Consider the following 22,278-nt stretch of genomic DNA (forward strand, 5'->3'; position numbering starts at 1 on the left):
TTATATATGTCATCTCAGAGGTCAAGCCAAGGGGTCAGAGGTCAGGTCTTTCTGGTGGAGCTTAGCCCTTGAACTCAGCTCCACATTTATCCGCTTTATACAGCATGCCAAGCAGCTTTCTCCAGAGGGCCTCCTAATTTCCCCCTTAGACACAGATAGAAAAAGAGAAAAAGATTTAGTTTAAGAGTGAAAGGTGGGGGTTGGTTGGAGACTGAAGCAGGGTGGGGTTGGTGTAGCCAGTGATGCTTGCTAACGGGCATCTTTGAATGCTGACTGAACGCCTGAGTTGTTTTCTTCATGAGAATTTATTTTTATATAAAAAGAGAAGACAGATGTGAATTTAAACACTTGTTCAGATGTTTGGAATTTTTTCCTCCATGGTGTCCGTTTGCTCATACGCTGACTGCTTCTGAACTCTCATATCCAGGGGCTGAAGGAAGGCAGATTTACCGTAGGTTTCAGGTGTGCAAAGCAGCTCCTCCTTTTATGAGCTCCCCCACTACATGAGCAGCGTTCATAGCTACAGCTTTTATTCTGATATCTGTTTAAAAGAAAAATGTGTTGCCCTTCCAAATTTATAACACTGGATTCTTCTCCTGTCTTTCTGTCTTCATGTCCACGCAGAGGACGAGAGTTCAGGCACGCCTTACCACCGTGAGAGACGCAACGCCATCAGCTCTCAGGTCCCTGACAGAAGCATAAATGAGGAGCCCTCTACGTCTACGGAGGAACGCCCTTCCTTGCTCAAGAAGGAGCAGCACGGTTCCCTGCCACATCTGGCTGACCATGCACTTCCATACCGGGGCACGCTGTTTGCAATGGACCCTCGCAACGGCTACCTAGACTCGCACTATCGTAAGTCCGCGAGCCACAAACACAAGAGCCGCTCACTTCATTTTAAAATGGTAAACTTGAAACTTTAACGTGTAAAGTTGAGAAGCTACACAGCTCAAGGACATGCTTGCAGAACCCGTAATGCTGAAGCCAAGTTTCCCTTTTTACTGTAGGTGAGAGGCAGGGCCGCCAGATGCTTGATTAAGTCTGACAGATTAGCCCTTCTCTTACACTCCGTCTCTCCTCTGCACACAGATACAGGCACACACACTTGTGAACGCACGCACGCACTCTCGCCTTGTGTTGCGCTTGGGAAGTTAGTATGGGGAACGGCCAGCGTAGCTTCTTAATTCCCTCATTAGGGGCCTGTCTGAACACAGTACTCAGCTTTCTCTCATCAACACACACTTCAAAGTCCAAAAGCAACGCAGAGTCAAACCTCACCACCCCCTACTCTGCCTCTCGGTCTCTCTGGGACTCAGAGACTGTATGAGAGAAAGGCAGAGGAAGACACAGAGAGGGAGAGAGTGCGAGAGAGACTCACAGAGACAAAGCCCGAGAGAATCGGGTGAAGGAAGGAAGCTGGCAAAGATAATTCCAAGAAAAGGTGAGACACATAGCGGCGGTTAAGTAAAAGAAATGCTGGAGAAGGGTGTTTGGAGAGCAAAGGGGCTGATTTGGAAGTTAATCTGGTGGCCAGGACTTTAACTGCAGACAAGGATTTGATGTGATAGCTTGTTTAGTTTGGTTATACTGGTGCTGAAAGGGAGCAGGAGGAGTGCGCCAGAAGGATTTTAATCCAGCGGCAGTAATGAAAGTCCAGTGGACCCCAACCTTATACTGTAACTCTATTTATTCAGCCACTTCATTAACTGCTTCTCCATCGTGGTTGGGTGCCTGAGAGTCATCAAGGTGCCTCTTTAAGGTAAAGGTTACTTAAAACCAGGCAGTTCTCTGGACAGAACCCTCGAGGGCAGAACATTACTGCCCATTACATCCTGACCTAACTCAGCAACACTGCCACTTCTCATTTTATGTATGTGTGTGGGTATGTGTGAAGGAACTCTGGTGGTTCCAGACCACTGAAGCCTTGGGGTAGGAGTCAGGAAGGTTGGAGGGGTGGGGGTTGGGGGGAGGGGGTTAAGTCTGAGGCTTGGGGTCATGTGGAAAAGTCACAGTCTTGAAATGGAGAGTTCAAAAGCAGCAGGAAAAGTCAAAAGGGCTGTAGAGCTTCAAGAGGAATTCTTCGTGCACGAGGACTCGAGAGGGTGGAAGACTGCAGACGTATGGAGCAGACAGGAGTAGAGGACTGTGATAGCAGTGATGCTGGGATGTGTAGGCACGTGTAGGCATGATGCACAGACATCTGCAGCAAGGTTCTTGTAGTTTTTGGTTTTTCAAGACAAGGATTTACTATGTTTCTCTCTTTTCTGGTGTCGACCAGGAAAAACAAACAATTTACATATCATGTTGGGATCTGCCAAATTATCACAGGCATGATGAAAATATTAATAAACTAAATAAGAAAAACAACACAAACATTTAAGAATTACACAAAAAGTTGATTCCCGGTGTTCAGGGAAGAATGAAAACACCAACAAGGTCGGTGTCAGTGACTTCTGGTGTTTTTCATTGATGTTTCTATGATCTCTCCTTCGCTCAGGAAGACTTATGATTTGAGATGAGAGCATTGCTGTGTAAAACACCTCCTTCTGGCCCCAGGTGTTGAGGACATGGGGAGTTCCTAAAGGCAGTGGTCCCATTCTGTCTGATTGAACCCAGTACCAGAGCTCAATCCCCATGAGCTCTGACGATCTGAGGGTCAGCAGATCGAAAGGGGTCCCCCTTAAACCTTTGCCACCCCCTCCCCAACCCCTGCTCTTCGGCTGCTTTGAACCAGGAGCCTATAGCATCTGTCGCCACTCCTGCACCACAAGGTGTAAAAAGCTACGGGCTCCTGTTCTGGTTTCTGGTTCAGTACACAATTGAGCACACATATTTTGCACATACACACACACTTAATTCTCCTGTGGCAGTCCCTCTCTATGAGGGCTTTGTCACCTCCTTAATTCATCCCAGGTGTGTGCGTGCGTGTGATGGAGAGGGGGCCCTAAGCCGTTGTGCTGCGCTTGCACAGCGCTCCACGCCATGCAGCAGACAGCCAGGTAAATCCGATTACTCTTACCGCTAGTGTGTGTCAGTGCTTAATGTGCCTAAATGCGATGGCACCTGCAGCCTCACCACACCTGGCCGATGGGTCGTTAACATGGTGGCGAAGCTCTGGGAGGTGTGGGAGTCGAGCAACCACAAGAGACCGAAAGAGGGGTTTATCTTCAGGGCCTCGCGCTCTGAGTAAATCTGCGCTATTCACCCAGACTTGTGATCTCCCACTCTTCTTATGTCCTTGGCCTAAGTCTCTGTTTACTCTGGTTTTAACACCCACTTCAGCGCAGAAAAGAGGAGGCACCAAGGAAACATTGCTCCTATTGTTAGCATTAGCTAATCGTGGTGATGCCTGAGTCTTAGCCGCTTTTCTTGGGCAAACACTGGATAAGAGTCCATATCCTTCTTACCACAACGCTAATACATGAGGCTTTGCTGCAGGATAAGGAGAAAGGATTGAGATGAGGATTAATGAGGGAGAAGTCTTTTTTTTTAAGATCTTTAATTGTGTAGAAGTGTGAATGCGACGCTGTGCGCTGACATCTGTCTACATTGTGTGCTGATTAGCCGGTCAGTGGTCGTGCAGCAACAGTGAGCCCACTTGCTGGCGACGCATCTCTGCTTCCTCCAAAGGGATCCTCTTTTTTTTCTTTTTTAAAGTTTCTCATCTTTCCCTTCTTTGCCAGCCTAAACACATCTATGGAGGGACTTAAATCGCGTGCTTTTCAATGGCTTTCTTACAAATGTTGAAACTACTCTGAATGGTTGATGAATGCAACCAGTAAATTTGCAAAGCTTTAGAGATGATGCTAAAGAATTTCGTCCCTGAAGTGAGAAGTTTTGTTGCTGTGTTATATCTAGTCTGGGCAGAGCAGGCACAGCAAGTATCTTCAGGCTGTGATGGATAACTATCAGTTCAATAGTCTTCGGTTTAGCTCCTTAAAAATCTAGCCTAGATCTGGCTGCAAGGGCTTAATCCCCACACACCAAAGCCTTGCTGTCCTTGACTGATCTCAGAAACCAATTGAGCTACGCACAGGCGGTGGAGGTATGGATCTTTTGGCCGGAGGAATCCTGCTCTCTGATCCTGGTCAAAGGTGACTGCATGGATCATACTGGCCCTGTGTTTGGGGAAAGCTACCGGGAACGCTGAGCCGTGGTGTAAAACCTGTTCCACGATTTTATGGTTATAGGGAGAGGGGGGTGGGTGTCCAGTCACAGGGGTTAAACTCTGAACCGCTGCGCCAAGCTGATCTCAGGTCTACTCGGCCGTAGCACGCCGGCCGCTGCCCCGGCGTCATTCTGTCTGCCTCTATATCAAAATGCAGCTGACCACTGAACTGAATTAGCTGTCATCAAACTGTACGTGATCCACACAACAATGGCCCTGGCCTCGCTACAGTTAATTACAGTCCTTGGTCGCTCACTTCGTATGGACTGCACAGGGCCTTTCTATACGTGGCAGAGAGAGGAAGCACTGTGCGCTATGTATAATGTAAAGTATAAAGTGTGTGCATGTGTACGAGGAGAAAAAAGTAGCAGAGTGCTCTCACCGAACAAACTTTCTGATCTCTTGTTGGTTTAAATGTGACAACCGGCTTGGATGCAGGTTCAAACATCCCCCCCCCTCAAACAACTGAGGAGAGCCTGGGGTGAGAGGACACGTGCCTGTTTCAAGGGTAAGTGTTTGTCTTTGTGATTGTTTCAATATTGGCTTTTTGAGCGTGGTGGCATGGTGCAGTCCCCCAGTGGTGTGCCGGCACAGAGAAGCCTGGGGCACACTGCAGGCGATGGAAAGGGATCCCTTCCATCCACCTCCTTTCATCAAAAAAGAACAACATGGGCCTGTGCTCTGCCGTGGCCCCTTGGTCCAGCACACCAGGGATAATCAGATGATCCCCTTTTATACAGCTTATTAGAGGCATCTCGCACCGTAAGATAGGCAGTATTCTCGCATGCATGTGCCTCTTTGTAGTTCTTGATGATTTAAGAGGGTTAAGCGGAGTTTGAAGTGCTTCAAGAATGCACTTTCATACCATCTTAAGGTCATGCGGCGCTTTTACCACAAAGCTGATGTGTGTGTGTGTGTGTGTGTGAAAACGGCATATCTCTGAACAGTAGCAGTTCCTATTAACAATGACGAGATTAAATGTGAAGGAGCTAAGAAGAATTAAGAAGAATTTCTAGAGGACTGAAGATGTTCTCAGTGTTTCTCAGTGCCGTTGTAGCATCATCTGCCAGTGTGTTTACCCTCTTTTCCAATGTGATTGGTTAATCGAGTCGCAGATGCAAATAGGAACAATGGCGCTTTGTCGACGGGAAAGCTTAAAAATGAAGATTTGTTGTGTCTTGTCCATCCAAAAGGAGAATAAACACTCCCTCCTGCTTACATTAAGCACCAAATTATGAAAAGAAGAAGACTAAATACCCATGAGGGCTTCTCCTCAGCTCTCCGGTTAAAGCCACAATATCACAAGATTTTCCTCTCCGCTTTGAGTTACCCCGTATTCACCAGTATGATAGAGTCCGACATGTTTCTTCTGAATCCATATCTCATCACTTTTTTTTTCATTTGCATTCCTCTCACATAGTGCCAAAGATAAGCACCCTTATCCCTCCAACCAACAACCCGTATCTTGCTCTTGTCTCTGGAGGGTCACAAGTATATATTGTTCTACATGAAGAAGAGGCTGATGAACATAGTATAATTAAAATGTTTCTAACGGCGTGGTGAAGTGGAAGATATCGCTGGAGAGAGGAGAAAGACGGAAAGGGAGGCACGGCTGAGTATGAGGGTGTAAGTGAGACAGAGGGCTAAGAAGTAGAGAGAAGAGCAGTAGAGAGTGTAGGGGGTGGGGGGGTGTAACAAAGCAGAAAATGAAGAGAGACATAAAAGAATGGGAGCTCAAGGAGGTCAGGCCCATCACAGGCTTTAGTGTTGCCTTCAAAGATGCCTGGGACAGGTGGCAGCTCCAGACAATCTCGCACCACAGAGCAGCATCCTCTCAGGACGAGATAAGGGATTCCTCCATCCAGGCACCCTCCTCCCACCTCTCCTGCGTGCACACACGCACACACCCCACCTCCCTCATGCCCACCCCTCCCCCCCTCCCTCCCATCTCGGGGTTCTCCCAGACGGGCCGCTTTGATGTGGCTCAGTGTGAGCGGGCAGCTGTAGGCCACGGGGCTGCAGCAGCGCTGCTGGGCCACTGGGCCGGCGGACCGTTGGGATCCGACTGGAGCGCGGCTCAATCAGCGGGGCTCTCCGGTGCCCGGCACTTTCAGGTCTCATTAAAGCGCTCCGGCAGGGTTAATCCTCTTTAAGGTTTACATGGGCCTCCGTTTGTCTCTCTGCCCAGACTGAGGGAACCCCTGGGCGCCACCTGCGTGACAAAGACTCAAATCACTGTGACACAACTTCCCTCCGTCTGTACTCCTCCACACCCCTTGTATGTTCTTCTCACTCCTCCCTCTTTTCCTGCATCCGTCCCCTGTGCATTCTGCCTCCTTGTTCCTGCCATTCCCTTGATAGTACCTAGGCCTGGTTCTGAGTCTTTTAGGATTATTTGGGTGGAATCTGTTGACAGCAGTGTAGTAAATGGATTACAACTTTGTCCTTGTTTAGGGATGCTGTGAGGAGGGAAAGAGGGAGAGATCGGGGAGGATGTGCTTTGAATAACGAGAGAGGCAAAGAAACAGAGATAGACAGAAACTGGGATTAACTGAAGGAATTAGGAATACAATGCAAGAGTGAGAGGGTGAAAGAGAGGGTAAGGTGACAGCAAAGCACACTGTACAAAGAGTGAAGAGGAAGGAGACTCAGAGTTACAGATGGTGTTTTACTCATAAGACCCAAATGGTCCAGAGGCATCAAACTGTATTTGGTCTTACAGAGCCCAGGAGCCATTTGTCTGATTGTTGTAACACTGGGCTTTGTCTTTACTCTGTGACACGTAGTTTCCTTCCACCCGCCTCAAATAATGGCCACATACCTCTAGAGACCTGAGCAGACTTTGTCTAATGTCTGGATTCAGTGGAAGATAGAGCAACAGCCACTCAGCCCAGGGAGAAAAAGCCATTTCTGAGCTAGATATTTAAAGGACTGCACTGGTAGTTTTGAATGTTTATGGTGATAAAAGATTTGGGCAATCAAGTGGTGCTGCATTGGTTAGCACTTGTGCCTCACAGAAAGAAGGCCATGGGGTTGAAACCGCCTGCCAGCTGGAGCCTTTCTGTGTGGAGTTTGAGTGTATGGGTTCTCTCTGGGAACTCCCGTCTTCCTCCCACAGTCCAAAGATGTGCATGTTAGGTTAATGGGGATCCCAAATGTGAGTTATCTGTCTCTCTGTTAGTCCTACGATGGCTGTTCAGGTCATACGCTGCCTTTCGCCCTGTGTCAGCAGGGATAGCCTGCACTGGATAAGTGGTTATGAAAATGGATGATTAGTTAGATTTAATTCACATGTTCTAGCTGCTGGTTTCACAGCATGAAAAATGCATGAAAATTAACTCACGTTGGCTTTCGACTTGCCAGCTTGTTTTCATTCCCAGGGCGTCAAATACCTTGCAGTCAAAGCTGCCGGCATATCACAAATATGCATGGTGGCCCGTGGCCTCGGTGCCAGGTTTATGTCAGTAGTGAGACAGTTCTCATTTCCAGCTCATCACATACACTATATTTAGCACGTTCTTCTTGAAAGTGTTCCATTAAAACGTATGTGAAAGTATACTTTTTCCATGAGCAGAAAAAGAGGCAGGTTTAAACACGCAGTGTTATCTCCTGGCATCCAGCAATAAGTCAAGACACAGGTGCCACAGGACTGCTACGCATTTCTTTGACACCAGCATTTATATAATATCATGGATTTGAAAATTGAAGATTATTGAGGAAGAAGAACATTGAAAAGATTCCAGGTCATGTTTTGAAAAAAATGAAGTGGAACAGAGTGTTTTGCGGTTAAGTAATGTGATGCATTTTGTCTGCTCATACTTAAAGCTCTCTCAGATTGTATTTCCCACTTTAAGTCACATTATTGGGCTTTTCTCACTCACTGTGAGGGATTTATAATCTTAATCAAGACCCAGAGGTGAACTAACAGCAACAATGGCTACCAGCAAATGCATTTAGCGAACAAACTACATTAACATTGCTTGCTGCGGTCAGTGGCCTCTCAGCGTGAGTCAAAATTGAATAGTCGTCCATTTTCCCCAGGCGGCGGCGTCCAGTCTGTGTGTTATTAGAATGCAGGTGTGTTAACCTCGCAGTCACTGTCACACAGCCACATGCAGTTTTGGTATCACCTGCATATAGAGGCCTGAGGATGTGATGTGACACTGAACCGCATAGAGGGTCAGACTGTCCTGGTAGCCTGATGCAGCATGGACAGTCGTGAACACACTCTCTAATACGACCTCGGCTTGTATCAGAGTAGTTTATCGTGCATTTTCTCTAATACAGGCATTTAAATGCATCAGTGGACTCTTTTCTAAATAAAGATCTCAAAAAATTCCAAGCCCAGTATTGGCCTTGAATTTGAGTGGAATAAATCATGCAGCTGAAGCAAAATAAATGTAGCCAAGTCCTGCTTAGTTAACCTGAGGTTTAAATCGACTCCCTTTTATCTGAGTCGTCATTGTTTGGCGAAAAGGAGATAGACAGATGCAAGAGATACAGAGGAGGAGGTGGAGGGAGAGAGAGGTGTAGTGTGGAGTTTTAGCTGGTAAACTGCTGCGTCTTTTCTCAGCCGAGTCGGGGAGAGGAGGCTGGAGGGTGGAGTAGGGCAGAGAGGGTGCGGGAGTGAGGGGAGAGGGCCAACGCGTAGCTCTTTGTTCTACTCCCGGGCTTATCCCAATCTGGAGAAATTCGGGAAATGTAAGAGATAGATGGGTGCTCCAGAGAGGCCCAGTGAAATAACCTTACTAGGATACAGGGGAAGAGAAAAAAAGAGGGTGCATTGCTGAGGTTGGGTAGTGCTGGGGGCCCCTGGCAGAGATGTGTGCGTGCTTAGCTCCACTCTCTAGCATTAAAAAATCCTTAGATTGGAGTGCAATTTGTTAAGATTACGACTCTGGTTCGTAAATGTTTTGCAGCTGTGGAGCTCTGCTGAGTTATTTGTGTAACTTATGTCTAAACGTCCTGCAATTGGATACATATTTTAATGGGTAGTCATCTGTAAATCCTCTAAAAATATGAGATAAAGTCTGGCAGGGAATTGTTGCATGTCCTGCAGGTGGTGTATGAGCAAAGTAAACCCCTGGAGGGAAAAAATAAAAAGACCCAGTACTTAACAAATAAATAATCTGTTTGAACATTAAGTCTCAGAGCAAATATGCACAGACTTGCGGGCACTGACTGACTTGTTCAGTCGACGTCTGACAGCGAGTAGCGATGGAATGTATGCTCAAACAGAAAGCCTGTTATCGTGCAGACGTTTCTCTCTTTCACGCTCGTGTTCCGTTCTCTGCCTTGTTTTTCTTTTCCGCTGTGTTAATTGCTTTTTACCAAAAGAAAGACTGCTTGTGTTTAATGGTGTGAGAGCAACTGAGCAAGAGAGACAGAGAAAGCACGAACAGCAGAGAAGATAAAAAAAAAAATCTATTGACTTACAGAGGAAGGGCAGAGTGTGATCTGCCAGCCTCGTACATATGATGAATGGCAGAGAGATTGGCAAGCCAACACTTAACATTTTTCTTTTATTTAACCTCTCTGCTTTCTTTCTTCTGCCTCACTCTCACTGTTGGTCTTTGCTGAATAAAGGCTTGTTTTTATCTTTCTCTATTCTCGTGCCCGAGCATTACATACAGCGGAGAAAGCTCTGCACAGCACGAACATTAGGCTAATTTATACAGCGGTAATTAGGCCATTAGACCTGAAACAATCTGGGACCTGTAATTAAGCAAAGCGCTCCAAAAGTCAACAGCAACTCCCATTGAGCTTAGCTAAACAGTCTCCAAAAGTGTTATTTACATGTCCAAACAGCTTGAGGTCTCAGTGTAAGCAAACATGATGAGAGGCGGGGTGTGAAAGGATTGATCACAGGGGGAATTTAGAGGCAGCTTCCAAACTATGTCTGCTGATAGTCTGTTGAAGGCTTTTTTTTTCAATCTCTGGCCGGCCTGATAATGATGAGAGGCTCAGCGTCACATCTCTGGAAGCAAGTGTGATCAGAAGTGTTAAACGCACCAATCATGTAATAGTTCGAGCAGACTCTGAGTACTCACGGTAAAGCTTGTCTGCAGATATGCCATAAAGAGGAAAATATGGTGTAATACTCTTACAATTTTATATATTGGAAGCAGGGTTCGAAAATAACACCTGGCAAGCACCAAATGTCGCAAGTAAATCTTGTAAGGTTAGCTTAGTTAAAACAATACTAAGAATCTCTGTGATATCGATTACAGGTTCAGCCCTGTATTCAACAAACCCTGTTCCTGCTCTGTGTCTGTGCAAAAAAAAAAAAAGTCAGTGAGTCTTTTAGCGTCTGCTTGCAATCAAACAGTGAGTGCAAGGGTCCCCGTGGACGTCCGGATGAACGCCTAATTTTTGTGACCGTACAGACTCATCCACCCAAAAGTTCAAGCAGACTTTTAAGAAAAAGTATAAGAGAAACGTGGTGTCTCCAGCTGTATGTGTCCATGTGCTGCATAATCAAAGCTTGAGGAGCACACCATGAAAGAAGCTGGGGGTGGAGATGGGGTTGCAAAGTGGCTTGCAGATATGCAGCAACTGTAGGCAGTCTTAAATAGCATCGAAATAGCATCGGATCGACCAATCTGTCAGGAATGTTGCTGAGCTGGACTTTGTCGACTGATTTATTAGCAATAAAATTCCATTGAATTTTAAACTCACGACTTGTTAGCCGTTGACCAATACATTAGAATAATTTGGCTTCACAGCCTCTCCTTTTAAATACATTTATTTTAAATAAATAAACATATAATTTTAGCACAGATGTAAGGAAATGCATTCCTGCAAACCCACAAATGCATTTTCCTGTGCTCAGTTTATTTCAAAAAGTAAAAAGCTAAGAGTTAACCACAGCTATTGTAGCAGTTCCTAATATGGGGACTTTTGTGGGGTTACGCTATTAGACAAATCAGTTATAGATGACTTTATTCCATAAAAAGATGGAATGGAAGAAAGCTGGAAAAACAGCTGTACAAAGACCTGACCACTGTAGTCTCTCCTTTAAACACATTCATTTCCTTTAGCTTGAAAAGTTATTCAAATGGACCAATCGAAGAAAGCACTGTCTGGGTTTCACATCATCTATTTCTAGAAGTCACAATGTAGCAGGAGTGAGTATAACACTCTCTGTCTTCTTTTCCACTTGTACTTACTTCCAGAAAGGAGCGGCACACACGTGCGCTATTAAACGTGCAAATACACAAAGTCTTGAGCATCTTTGACGCGCTGCAAAGTGTTGCAGAGTTGGGTTCTAACTGTGGGCCCTGCTGCAGACGAGCATGCCTGAACAGTGAGATCACGAGCGAGGAAAGAGGTGGCATAATGAAATCTGGCACTCGCGGCCCCGGCACAGGCTTCATATGTTCCACATTAGCAATTCACAAACCTCTGGAGCAGGCCCCAGCAGCCCTTTTCTCACTCCGCCTTAGTCGCTTATGACAAACTGTCACTGGCTCTTTGTGCTCTCGCAGTGGAGCGTCGATGAGAAGTGCAGCGTTTATGGTGGAGTGTTTCGTCCTTGGCTGCGGGTGACACTCTGTGCGAGCAGAGTCAGTGAACCCTCACCGCGGGAGAGGAGGAGCCCAGGTTTTTGCCGTCAAGACAATAAACTCACAATGCTGAGTTGACAACAAAAGAGCAACAAGGGGAAATTGTTTGTATTATCAACACCCAAATCAGAATTGCAAGTGACAGCTCAAATTCTGCAAAAGTATCAGCTCACGCTTGTTCCGGAGCACGTTTAAGACGCTTTGTGCCAAAGCTTCCACTATGAAAGGAGATTAACCAATAAGGATATTGCAAATGATGTGCTTTAGGCTTTATCCTCCCCTCGTCCTCACCCCCACCCCCCACCCCATTCTTTTGAAATTATTCAAGTGTCCAATAAAGGACAAGTCAATTACCATCCTCTCTTTAATGAGGTGGAAGCTGGCTTTTGGTCCTGAGTACAGAGTGTTTGTGTGAATTAGAATTAATGAGCCTGGTCAAAGTTTGCTTCTAATTGCCCTTTCATTAAGACCCATTTGTGATCATGTCTTAATACCTTCCATCCTTTCTCCTAAAAGACTGAAAAAAGAGGGGGGCAAAACAAAAATGAACACTGCTGCTCTGAAAAGTTGCACAGAGGTCATTAAAATGTTCGAGAGGAGCTCTGAAGAGCTAATGAATTAGTTGAAAGTTATGAAAGATGCTACTACAAAAAGTTCCTGATTCTCAGTATTTGATTGGCTGACATGCTTTAAAAACATAATTAACTTAACTATACGTAACAGGGAGAAAAACCGTTAGGATTACACTTTCTTTAGGAATGCTCGAGCGGCCGTGGTGTGTGTGGCCACAGTGGGAAGGTAAAAACTGTGACATGTGTTTTGGCTTCCCGTGTGCCTTCCAGCTGTATTCTGTATTTGACAAAGAGAATACCCGGAATATCCAGAGAAGCAGGGGCAATTTAGTTTGGGAGTAAACAGTAAGGAGTCCCTACAGGAAACACTGGAGATAGATTGCAGGATGGAGGCTCTCCCCTCTTTTTCTCTGCTCTCTGTTCTTCGTGACTGTATACATTCCCTGTAGTGACACGGGTCGGTTTGCCTTGCTAATGGGAAGCTGTGCTTGGTGTAAAAGAGGTGGCAGGCTCTATTTAGATAGGGCCGTGGTAAAGTAAACTTCAGACTTGGATTTAAATAAACCTCAGCGGAATGGTTTGCCATGCTGTAAAGTCGTGGGCAGCAGAAAGAGTAGGAAGGAAGGGAGGGAAGGAGTGAGAAAAAGGCTCTTGTTTCAGTACAGGGCTGTGCTGAGTGAGTGGCTCCAGAGACATAAACAAAAGGGGGATCTGGGTAATTCAACGAGGAGCGGCGGATGTAGGAATGAAGGTGTACGTTGCAGCGGTGAAGGGGTGGAGTATTTAAATTGATAGCACATTTTTTTAACCTCAGTAGCTGTCTGTTATTGCACAACATGACAGAGGCTATAATAAAGTTCCTGCTATGTGGGCAGGGATGAGTAAGATTAGAGAACATGAAGCTTTTACTCCCATAGACGCTGGTAAACCTGATGCTTCATTTCCGAGTCTGACAGCCAAGGGCCGACAGCCCGGGAGTGGAGCTGTGGAGAGTAAACAAAGCAGATTCTGCTCTTGTCTACCAGCAGCCCATCCCTTCATCCCAGCATCCCCTCATCCCTCCCGCCCTCAGCAGCTCTGGAATCAGCTGAGGTGAGCCAAGCCAAAACTGAGTCATCAGGAGAGAACTATCAAACAGACAGAGACGGAGTGGTCAGATACTTGCCAGAGCTGCATGGAGGAGGCTTTTACCACTTATCTCTGCTATTGTGAAAAACAGGATGAAAACCCACGAGTGCTTTCTAGAAGTTTGCCTAAGTTTTCTCTTCACTTGTTGAACAAATTTTCTGTGAAACTGGAGAACTTTATAGCGTACTGTTATACAGCATGATGCAGAAGTTGACTTATGACTTGGATTTAAGAGCTGTTTGGACACGGGGTAAATATATACAATTTCATCCTGAAGTCTGACTGCCATCCTTCTCACTCATCATTGCAGGGGTGCAAACTTTGCAACTTTGCCCTCAGTTTTAGCAACTTTCTTTTCTTAAAAAACAACTTGTGCGTCTCCACAGATGAACCACCCCATTAGAGCACGTCTCTAATGGGCTTAAGCGTGGTTTCTAGTGTATTTAAAAGTAGAATGGGAGGTAGAGCCATCAGCTTTCAGGCCCCTCTTCTGTGGAGCCATCTTCTAGTTTGGCTTGAAGCTTTCCTTTTTGTTAAAGCATGCCATTATGGGCTGGATCAGGTGACCCTAGACTGCTTGGGCCTTCCCATGACGCACTTCTTCACTCACCTCTAGCCCTGTCTCCCTTCCCTCACTCCTCAACGTTCACGTCAGATGGCTGCCTCTCCCTGAGCCTGCTTCTGGTTGAGCTTTCTTCCTTCCCACTGTTGGGAATAGTGCTTGCTCAAAGGGTATTGTCTGATTGTTGGGGTTTCTCTATGTTATTGTAGGGTTTTTACCTTACACTATAGAGCACCTTGAGTCTCGCATTGAGATGACTGTTGTTCTGATTTGTAGCCAGATATAGATAAATGATTGGAACTGAACGGAAAGCCTTGCTCTCCTGCTTCAGACAGACTAAAGCAGGCTAAAGCTCCAGGTTGTTTGTGTTGATCATCACTGAAGCTCTGGGAGCTTCCCAGAAAAAAAAGATCTTTGACACTTAGTTTAGGATCTAGATTTTTCTCTCGCTTGGTTTCTGCTGCTTCATTTCTCTTATTAAGACTCAATACATTGCAAAGCTGTAAGCCTAAGCAAAACTAAAGTGACCACCTCTCAATTGTAGCTGTTGCCCCAAGCTGGCAGTGATTAACCCAGTAAATAAATGAGCCATGAGGTAAGCAGAGACCCGAGATCAACACCTGGTGTATTGCCCAACGATGCAGCTGAATCTGTCATGGCTCAACACTCGTGGAGCTGTTGGGCACCTCACCGTTTGGCAATGTGCCCTTTTGGCTCACGCTTCCAAATGTTTACAACCATAAAAAAAAAAAAAAAAATATATATATATATATATATATATATAGCTAGCAGCCTCAGAGACTTGCTGCGTGACGTTATACAGATGTTGACACATGCTTAGCCTCGGGGGGATGATAATGCAACTTGGCACTGGTCTCAGTAACACAGGTAATAAAGTGGCTAATGTTCTAGCAGTGAGATGCAGTTAATCCGTGCGCAATGGTCATTTGCTGTTTCTGCCTTGATATACACACTTTAACCTAACGTGTCAAAACTTAAGCAGGCACCTTTTGGTTGCTTGTTTCGACTCGTCCAACAGTGGGTGCACGGTTGCGACACACAAATTCAGCTTCAAGTTACAACTATATAACAACGAGTGCAAGTCAGGGTTCGACGATGAGTGCGTACGTGTGCAAAGTCAGCCTGGTTGTGGCAGTTTCAATTTCTGCTGTAAAAATTAAAATAGAGAGGGTAAAAGTAAAGAAAAGGCTTGAAAACTCATGTAATACAAATATTTTAATGTTTTATCTGGAGGTGGGGGGGGGGGTGAGAGAGTGAAAGAAGCCTCTGGATTCTCTGTGATAAAACACCAAGATGGAAAAGGATGTTTTTGTTTCCCATTTTGTTCGTTTCAGTGGTTGTACTCAAATGTTATCCTTTGTACAAAACCATATTATGCTTGGCACGGTGAGAAATGTGCCATTTGGCTGCTTTTCCTACGCTTATTTATCCCTGTTTATTTTGAGTTCTCTCAGCCTTGAGACATGTACAAAGACTTCCTCAGCTAACATTTTTCGAGCGGCGCAGCTTTTAGCTCGGCGCGTTTAATGAGGTCTCATTTGGGTGGGTCCGCTGAAAGATAGCCATCAACCACTGCCTTTCATTACTGCTGCTATTTAGATTAGCCGAGGAGGGAATGGATCCACTTGCAGACGTATTTTAGGAGAACTGGGACTTTTATAAACTGTAAAGAAAAACAGCTCATGTTTCTTATCTTTTCTGTCCTGCACAGCTGCTCCACAGTTCTTCCCCACCTTCCACCCTCCTGTGCCAATCGACGACAGACATACCCAGGGACGGTACATCTACGATCCTTCGCCTGTGCCCCCTCTTCACGTGTAAGTGTCTCGCACTCAAGCACAAAACCGCAGACTTCAATTTTGCTGATCATAACACAGGAGAACACATTTGACTCAGCCGCATGGTCCGCTACTAGCGGCGATACAAATCGAGCTTCGAAACTTCCTTCCGCCTGTGGGCGTGGAGCATCCTCCTCATGGGTGCCGGGGCGCCTCTCTTTGCCTTTTCAGGATCAAAGGCCACGGCCCCGTACGTGCGCAACATGATCCGCATGTCAGAGACACGCAAATGAACATGTGTCAGAGACAGGGAAATGAGAGCAGGGCGAGGGAAGCCTGGGAGCGCGCAATTCTCATAAGAGCAGTGATCAAGCCCTGTCAAGAGAAGGAAGCAATGCCTCTGCTGACATCTACCCATCTCTGACAGACACAGATGAGCTCCTGACACATGAACTGTGTACAAGTAACCTCCCTGCCTCTTCCAATCGCATTTGTGTGCATTCGATTCGTTTTGAAGCGAAGTAAAAGCGAGGCCATCTCAGCTCTCCAGTGGTAAGTTATTATAAACAGGGTAACTCTTATTGCTTTAGTCTGCCCCTGTGGAGTGGGTCCGATGGTGCCTGCCAGGTCAGCAGAGAACTTCAAAGTGCTCAGCGAGCTCGCTCGCATGCACAAATTGCTCCTTTCTCCTCACTATTAGTCACTACCTTCTCTTCTACTCTCTCGGTCATTTGTATTCTTTGCATCCAAACAGTGCAGGAGTCCTCGTCCTTGTGGCGCTTGTTTCCTACCCGCCGACACGGAGGAAGCGATCAGCGTGCGACGAGGACAAATTGGATGGGGCAGCTACTTGGGCCGCATTATGTTTGATATTCTTCATCATTATCAACTCCCCCCTTTCTCCTCCTCAGGAGTCATATCTCTCCCTTGCTGATGTGCCACTAAGCGTAATGAATTTTTTATGTCCCCCCCACCCCCGTCTCCGGCCCACCCCACCTCTCAACCCCTCGTCTCCTGCTCAGAGGAGGAAGGGGGGGTCGAGGCGAGGAAATAAAAAAAACAAGGGGAGGTGATTGATGCCTCGTGTCACTGCAAACAAAATGGCAAATATAATTTAGCATTTAGCTTATGCGCAGATAATGGGGCGAACACGCTCAGGCAACATAAGCTCAAACAAACAGCCGGGCTTGTTATCCGTCAGGAGCGCTTTGGTACGAAGCGGAGCAGCAGGTTAGGGAGGAGGAGAAAAATGAGGAAGCAGGCGGGGGTGGGGGGGGGGGTTAGAGGGACAACACGGAGCTGAAGAATTGAATTAAGGGGGAGAAGTTACGCAGCAACGGTGTCTTCAGTCACTCTGTCCGGACGGGAGTTATCTGCGCGCTTGGTTTGCTGTCACTGGAGACACGGCCATGCTCCTGCCACGCTACTTAGGGCCTGTTTATCCAAACCATTAGACGTGGAGCTGTTTAATATGACACGCTGCGCTGAGGGAAACTATTTGTCATGATTATAAAACAGCTGTTGAGTGGCCAGCCTTATTTAAATAAAGTCTTGTGAGCTCACTGTCATGCGCATTATCTGCGGGCCCTACGTGGGTTTCATGCAGAAATTGTTCTCATCTACTTTGGATTCTTTTGCACAGGGAAGCAGCAATATTGCCTGCTTGATTAAAAAAGCAGCCCTGAATTCCTTGGTGGGAAGATGCGCTCATCACTTGTGGTATTACAGCTGCGTCCAACCACCTGATGGCAAATTGGAGTTAATTACACTCCCAGATTTTAGGTTTTGAGCGAGTTTCAGCAACTAAACTTTACGACTGTGAAACTACCGCAAAAGCGTAAATCTCTGCCAGGATTTAAGCTATGCATTCTGCTCGGTAATGCTGCTTGTAGGCAGCCCACGCGAGGCAGTCAACGTATAGCTGTCGCTCGGGGGAAATGGAGGACAGGAGGCGGCTTATGGAGAAATATTGAATTGTTTTAAGACAAGTTCTCCTCGGTGAGCAGAATTAATCGTTATTAGCCCCCTCAAAGATATGCCTAAGTACACAGGGACTATTATTGCAGTACTTCCCCATGCAACCTCTCATTAGGGCCTGTAATTACAGTTGGGTTGGCCCTGCGGCAGTTCCATCAATCCAGCCGGCTTCCCCCCGCCATGCACACAAGCCAGCCACCACCGGGCATCCGTGGCCGGAGAAAAACACCACGAGCGCCCGGCAGCTTGTTTCCTCTGTGCCACAATGACACATACACCATCCGTACGTGGCAAATGAACAGAATCATATCCTATTACTGTGAAGGGCCTAATTGAAACGTGTTTATTTATGGCCCTCGTTTTCAGACGAGGAGCGGGCGTTAGCAGCGCAGCTAACGGGCTCCAGTGATATGAGGCGGTGGAATTAAATTAAAAGCTCATAAAATGAAATATGCTCCGTATTAGCTGTTTGACACTTAATTTGCCTTCAAATGAGCAGAGGAAATCACAAATTAACTGTCCTTTGTTTTTTTCTCTCTCGCCTCTTTACCTCACCGCCCCTATTAGGCAAGGGAGAGTGCAATTACAGACAGAGGCTAATCGTTTAGTTTATGAATTCTTGTGGGGAAGGTACCAATGTGCCATTCAATATTAACGCCTCGGGGTCAGGAGAGGAGGTGGGGGGTGGGGGGCAATTTCTCTTTACTGAGAAATTTATATTCACGTGCAAGAACAGCACTTAACAAGAGTTTCAACAATCTCAGTCTGAGTTGAAGCTAATCCCAACAACCAACAAGAAGCGTTTAACAGGTTTCTTTCTTTTTTATCTGAAGTAACCTAAACTTTACTGTCCTGCACTGATCCGGGATCAGCTGGAGTCTTTTCCTCCTTTAAACTTGGCCAGTTTTCTGTGTGTCTGTGTGTGTCTCTGGTCTGGAACCAGCTTAACTCCAGACTTAGCAAAGAGAGAAAGAGTCTTTCCTGCCTAAATAAACACATTGATCTGTGAAGAGCAGGCTCTCCATGGGAGCTTTGGTCCCCTTTGTGCTGGTTTGGCTTAATGGGAGTTTGGTGGTGGGGTGGGGGGTGTGGGGGTGAGGCCAGCTCCAACAGAAGAGACCACTCCTTTCATTCCAGCTTTATTGCCTGACCGCGGTACACAGAAAAACAAAACAGCCCTCTCATGCAGCTCAACGCCGGCTCTGGGTCACCCGGAGACCGTGCAGAACAAACAGAGGTATTCGTCACAAGTCAATTATCGGCATCAGAATTTACTCTGGAGTCCCGGGCCCTCGTGCTGTGAATGGGGGGCCACTAAAACGACAAAACATTCTTAGGGGATAAGCAATTGACTCACAACCTTTCGCTCATTTACCGTATGTGGATTTAAAAAAGAATTAGTCAAGCCAGCGGAGTCAATTAAAGAGTCTATAAAGCTGTAAAAGTAAACGAGCACTCTAAAGAGATTTTTTTCATGAAAGGTTTTCTTTGTGGTAACTATTACTTTAAATTGCTTTCCCTTCCTATAAAGTAAAACATGCATATATATTCCCCACTGTATACGTCCAACCCCCCCAAAAAATGCAAAATTAGCTCAGATGCTGTCAGTTTTCTCTATTCTCAAGATATTAACAGACCTTAAGGACTCATGTGTCTCATAAATAAAGTAAAGCGGTTTATTTTTCTCTATATGTGGAGTTAGGGTACAGGTGGGGGGCTTTGCGGGTGTGTTTCCATGTTCCCGGCCTGTGTGGTTATTTCATTCATGACCAGTGTTTGTTCAGCTGCAGGGCTGACTAGAAGGTATTCTGGAGGACCGGGGAGGGTGTGGGGGGAGAGTTGTGGCACATCTCTGTCATCACAACAAAACCTCAGCTCAGAAACGATGAAGCAGGGAGGAATTAATTGGCTCCAGGGCTGCGTGAGCTGTTGCTTCTCAAGCTTTGTTTCATTTAAACATGGCACCAACTTGACTGAGTCACCTTGTTACCCTCTAAATCCAATCAGCTCAGAAGTAAAACGCAAGAGTTCGGACGCATCGCCCCATACGCACTTCTTCCTCCCCGCTTTCCTCACTGAGCGCGCCCGCATGGGTTTTTGTTGTTTTCTTTAAGATGTGCGCCGAGTTCCTTTTGTTATTTACATAAACTGTTGTCAGAGCGCCCAATCTGCTCACGGAGGAGCCGAGTGTTGCTTTGCATAAAGACCACGGCCTTATCTCAACACCTCCTTCCAGACGGGATGAGAGCGAGCATCGCAATACGTTGCACACACACACACACACACACACACACACACACACACACACACACACACACACACACACACACACACACACACACACACACACACACAGATGTGCACACAAGCAGCATAACAATAACACAATCAACAATAAAAAGACAAAAAAGGACCTGGCGTATCTTTTCTAGAAGCTGGTGGAAACGGAGCGTTACTTACAGTGCGATTTGAGGCCTCGTTTAATCATTAAAATGTTCTTTTCAGCCACTTTCTAAAAATACAGTCCAGATTTTCTACAGAAAAATAATATATGTAAAGATTTTTTTATGATTATTCACTTTTGAATCTGTTTTCGACTAACATAGAATGAGAAGGGTAGCCATAAATTGCATCCGGTGTAAATGACCGCTCCACCATCACATCTGATAATCTCCATCCAGATGTGCTTCTGTCACCAGGAAGCAGTGGCTGAAAGATGAAGGCTGCTTTTTCATCTTCCTCTCTTAACTGTCCAAAAAACCCATTCTGTGTGACTTCATAGGTCACCCCTTTCTGGTGGAGTCACCAATACCGGCCCGCCCCCTTCCTTAGTCCCCCCCCACCCCCCACACATGCACACAATCCCCCCACCCCTTCTTTAATACTTTCTCAGTGGAGTAAGTCGGGGGGACAGGCGGTCACGCAGTAGCTGGCTTCATGATTAATGGTGTTTATTCTTGACAGAAGGCTCCTTTATTTATCTGCATTGCAGTTTCACTGATACTATCAGTCACCTGAATGAAAAATATTCAGTCATACCAATTTTGCAGTATAATTGAGTAGAGTCACTTCCTTTCAGTCCCCCCCCCCACCACTCCACCCCTTGCTCTCTTTCTCCCACTCTATCTGGCAGCCTTATCATCGCCACAGTAATTTTCGCGCTGCGTTGTTTGATATGGAGAGGCTGGCTTTAGCCGTATTTGACATAAAGCCTCTTCAATTTTCACAGGAGGGGGAGAAAAAAAAGAGCAGGGGAAGAAAGAAAGTTGCGCGCCACTCTGAAAATGTGCAAGAAAGGAGGAAAATACCCCCCTCTTTTTTTTCCTTTTTTTTCTGAGGCAATTTCAGGATTTAGAGAGAAAGGAGATAAATGCCTAAGCAGAAATGTGGGCAGATTGAAGTTACAGTATATCTATTTTTTTTGTAATACACTAGTTTCAGAACCCTAAATGGGCAGTGTAGCCTGCCTCCCATCCCCTCCTTCACCCTGTGCACAGGACCGTGATATTTTGAAGGCACCTGTGTAGTTTGAGAATGATGGATCCAGCAGGTTGAGAGAGAAAAAAAAAGAGGGGGGAAAAAACGAGTTTGGCACAGCAGATATTTGACAAGGCCTGTAAAGGTTTTAGGGTTGAGTCATTACTTGTGGAGATCTGTTAAGACATGTTCCAAAACTCTACTTACCAGGCTAGGATTACTTATGCTGGGGCCACTGCTGCCAGGGCTGCTGCTACTGCTGCTGTGTGTATATTTGTATGTCTCCCTGGTTATTAAATATCACGTGCATTTCTTTTAAATGTTTTTAATCCTCTTTAAATAGTTCATTACTGGTTTAATACGTCTTTCAGGCAAACGGGAATTGTCAAAGAATTTACAGCATTTCCAGTCTGATCCCTTTCACGAGCATTTTATTAATGCAAATCAGTTCCTGTCTGGTTATCCTTTCGACAAATATTCCCTATTAATTATATTCTCTTCTGTGTTTGGTTGAATTTAATTTGAGGCTCCATTGAAAACGGCTCTGAAAAAGGTACATTCTGATAAAGCAGGAATACATGAATCTCTAATACGAGGGGCCTGCGAATTTGCACATGTAACACATTAGTGGATTTGATTTCCCGTACACAAGTCATTTGCCCCCTCTTCATGTTTGAGATCTCAATTTGTAGCTCTCCCAAGGAGCACAATGAAAAACCAGGTCTGAGGGGAAGAGATAACAGGCAGGTGCCAACAGCTGTGTGTGTGTTTGGACGCGCGTGTGTGTGCGCTGGTGCCGCCGTGCTCGCACACGCAGATAGACGCGTGCTTGGAAATAATTTTAGCATTTATTCCGCTGCCATTTTTTGTTGTTATTTTGATCGCCATCCGTCAACTTTTATTGTCCTCCTTAATATGATATTGAGACTAAACTCCTGCTCTTTGTTGTGTTTGCCGCTAACCGGTTTCATTGTCCGCACCACATTGTTCAGACGTCTGACAATTTATCGTCTGCAAAATAAGGCGTCTA

At 45.9% G+C, this 22,278-nt stretch overlaps 1 protein-coding gene across 1 annotated transcript in view; it reads left to right on the forward strand.

Annotated features, from left to right (window-relative positions):
- The window catches only part of gli3 (GLI family zinc finger 3), a 94,568-nt gene that overhangs the window by 36,515 nt on the left and 35,775 nt on the right, over positions 1–22,278 (forward strand). The window contains exons 3-4 of the mRNA XM_026179958.2: positions 625–855; positions 15,728–15,833. Of these exons, the coding sequence (XP_026035743.2) occupies positions 625–855; positions 15,728–15,833 (337 nt within the window). The remainder of the gene's footprint in view (positions 1–624; positions 856–15,727; positions 15,834–22,278) is intronic.

Source organism: Astatotilapia calliptera, chromosome 9, assembly GCF_964374335.1.
Source record: "Astatotilapia calliptera chromosome 9, fAstCal68.1, whole genome shotgun sequence".
NCBI lineage: Eukaryota > Metazoa > Chordata > Actinopteri > Cichliformes > Cichlidae > Astatotilapia > Astatotilapia calliptera.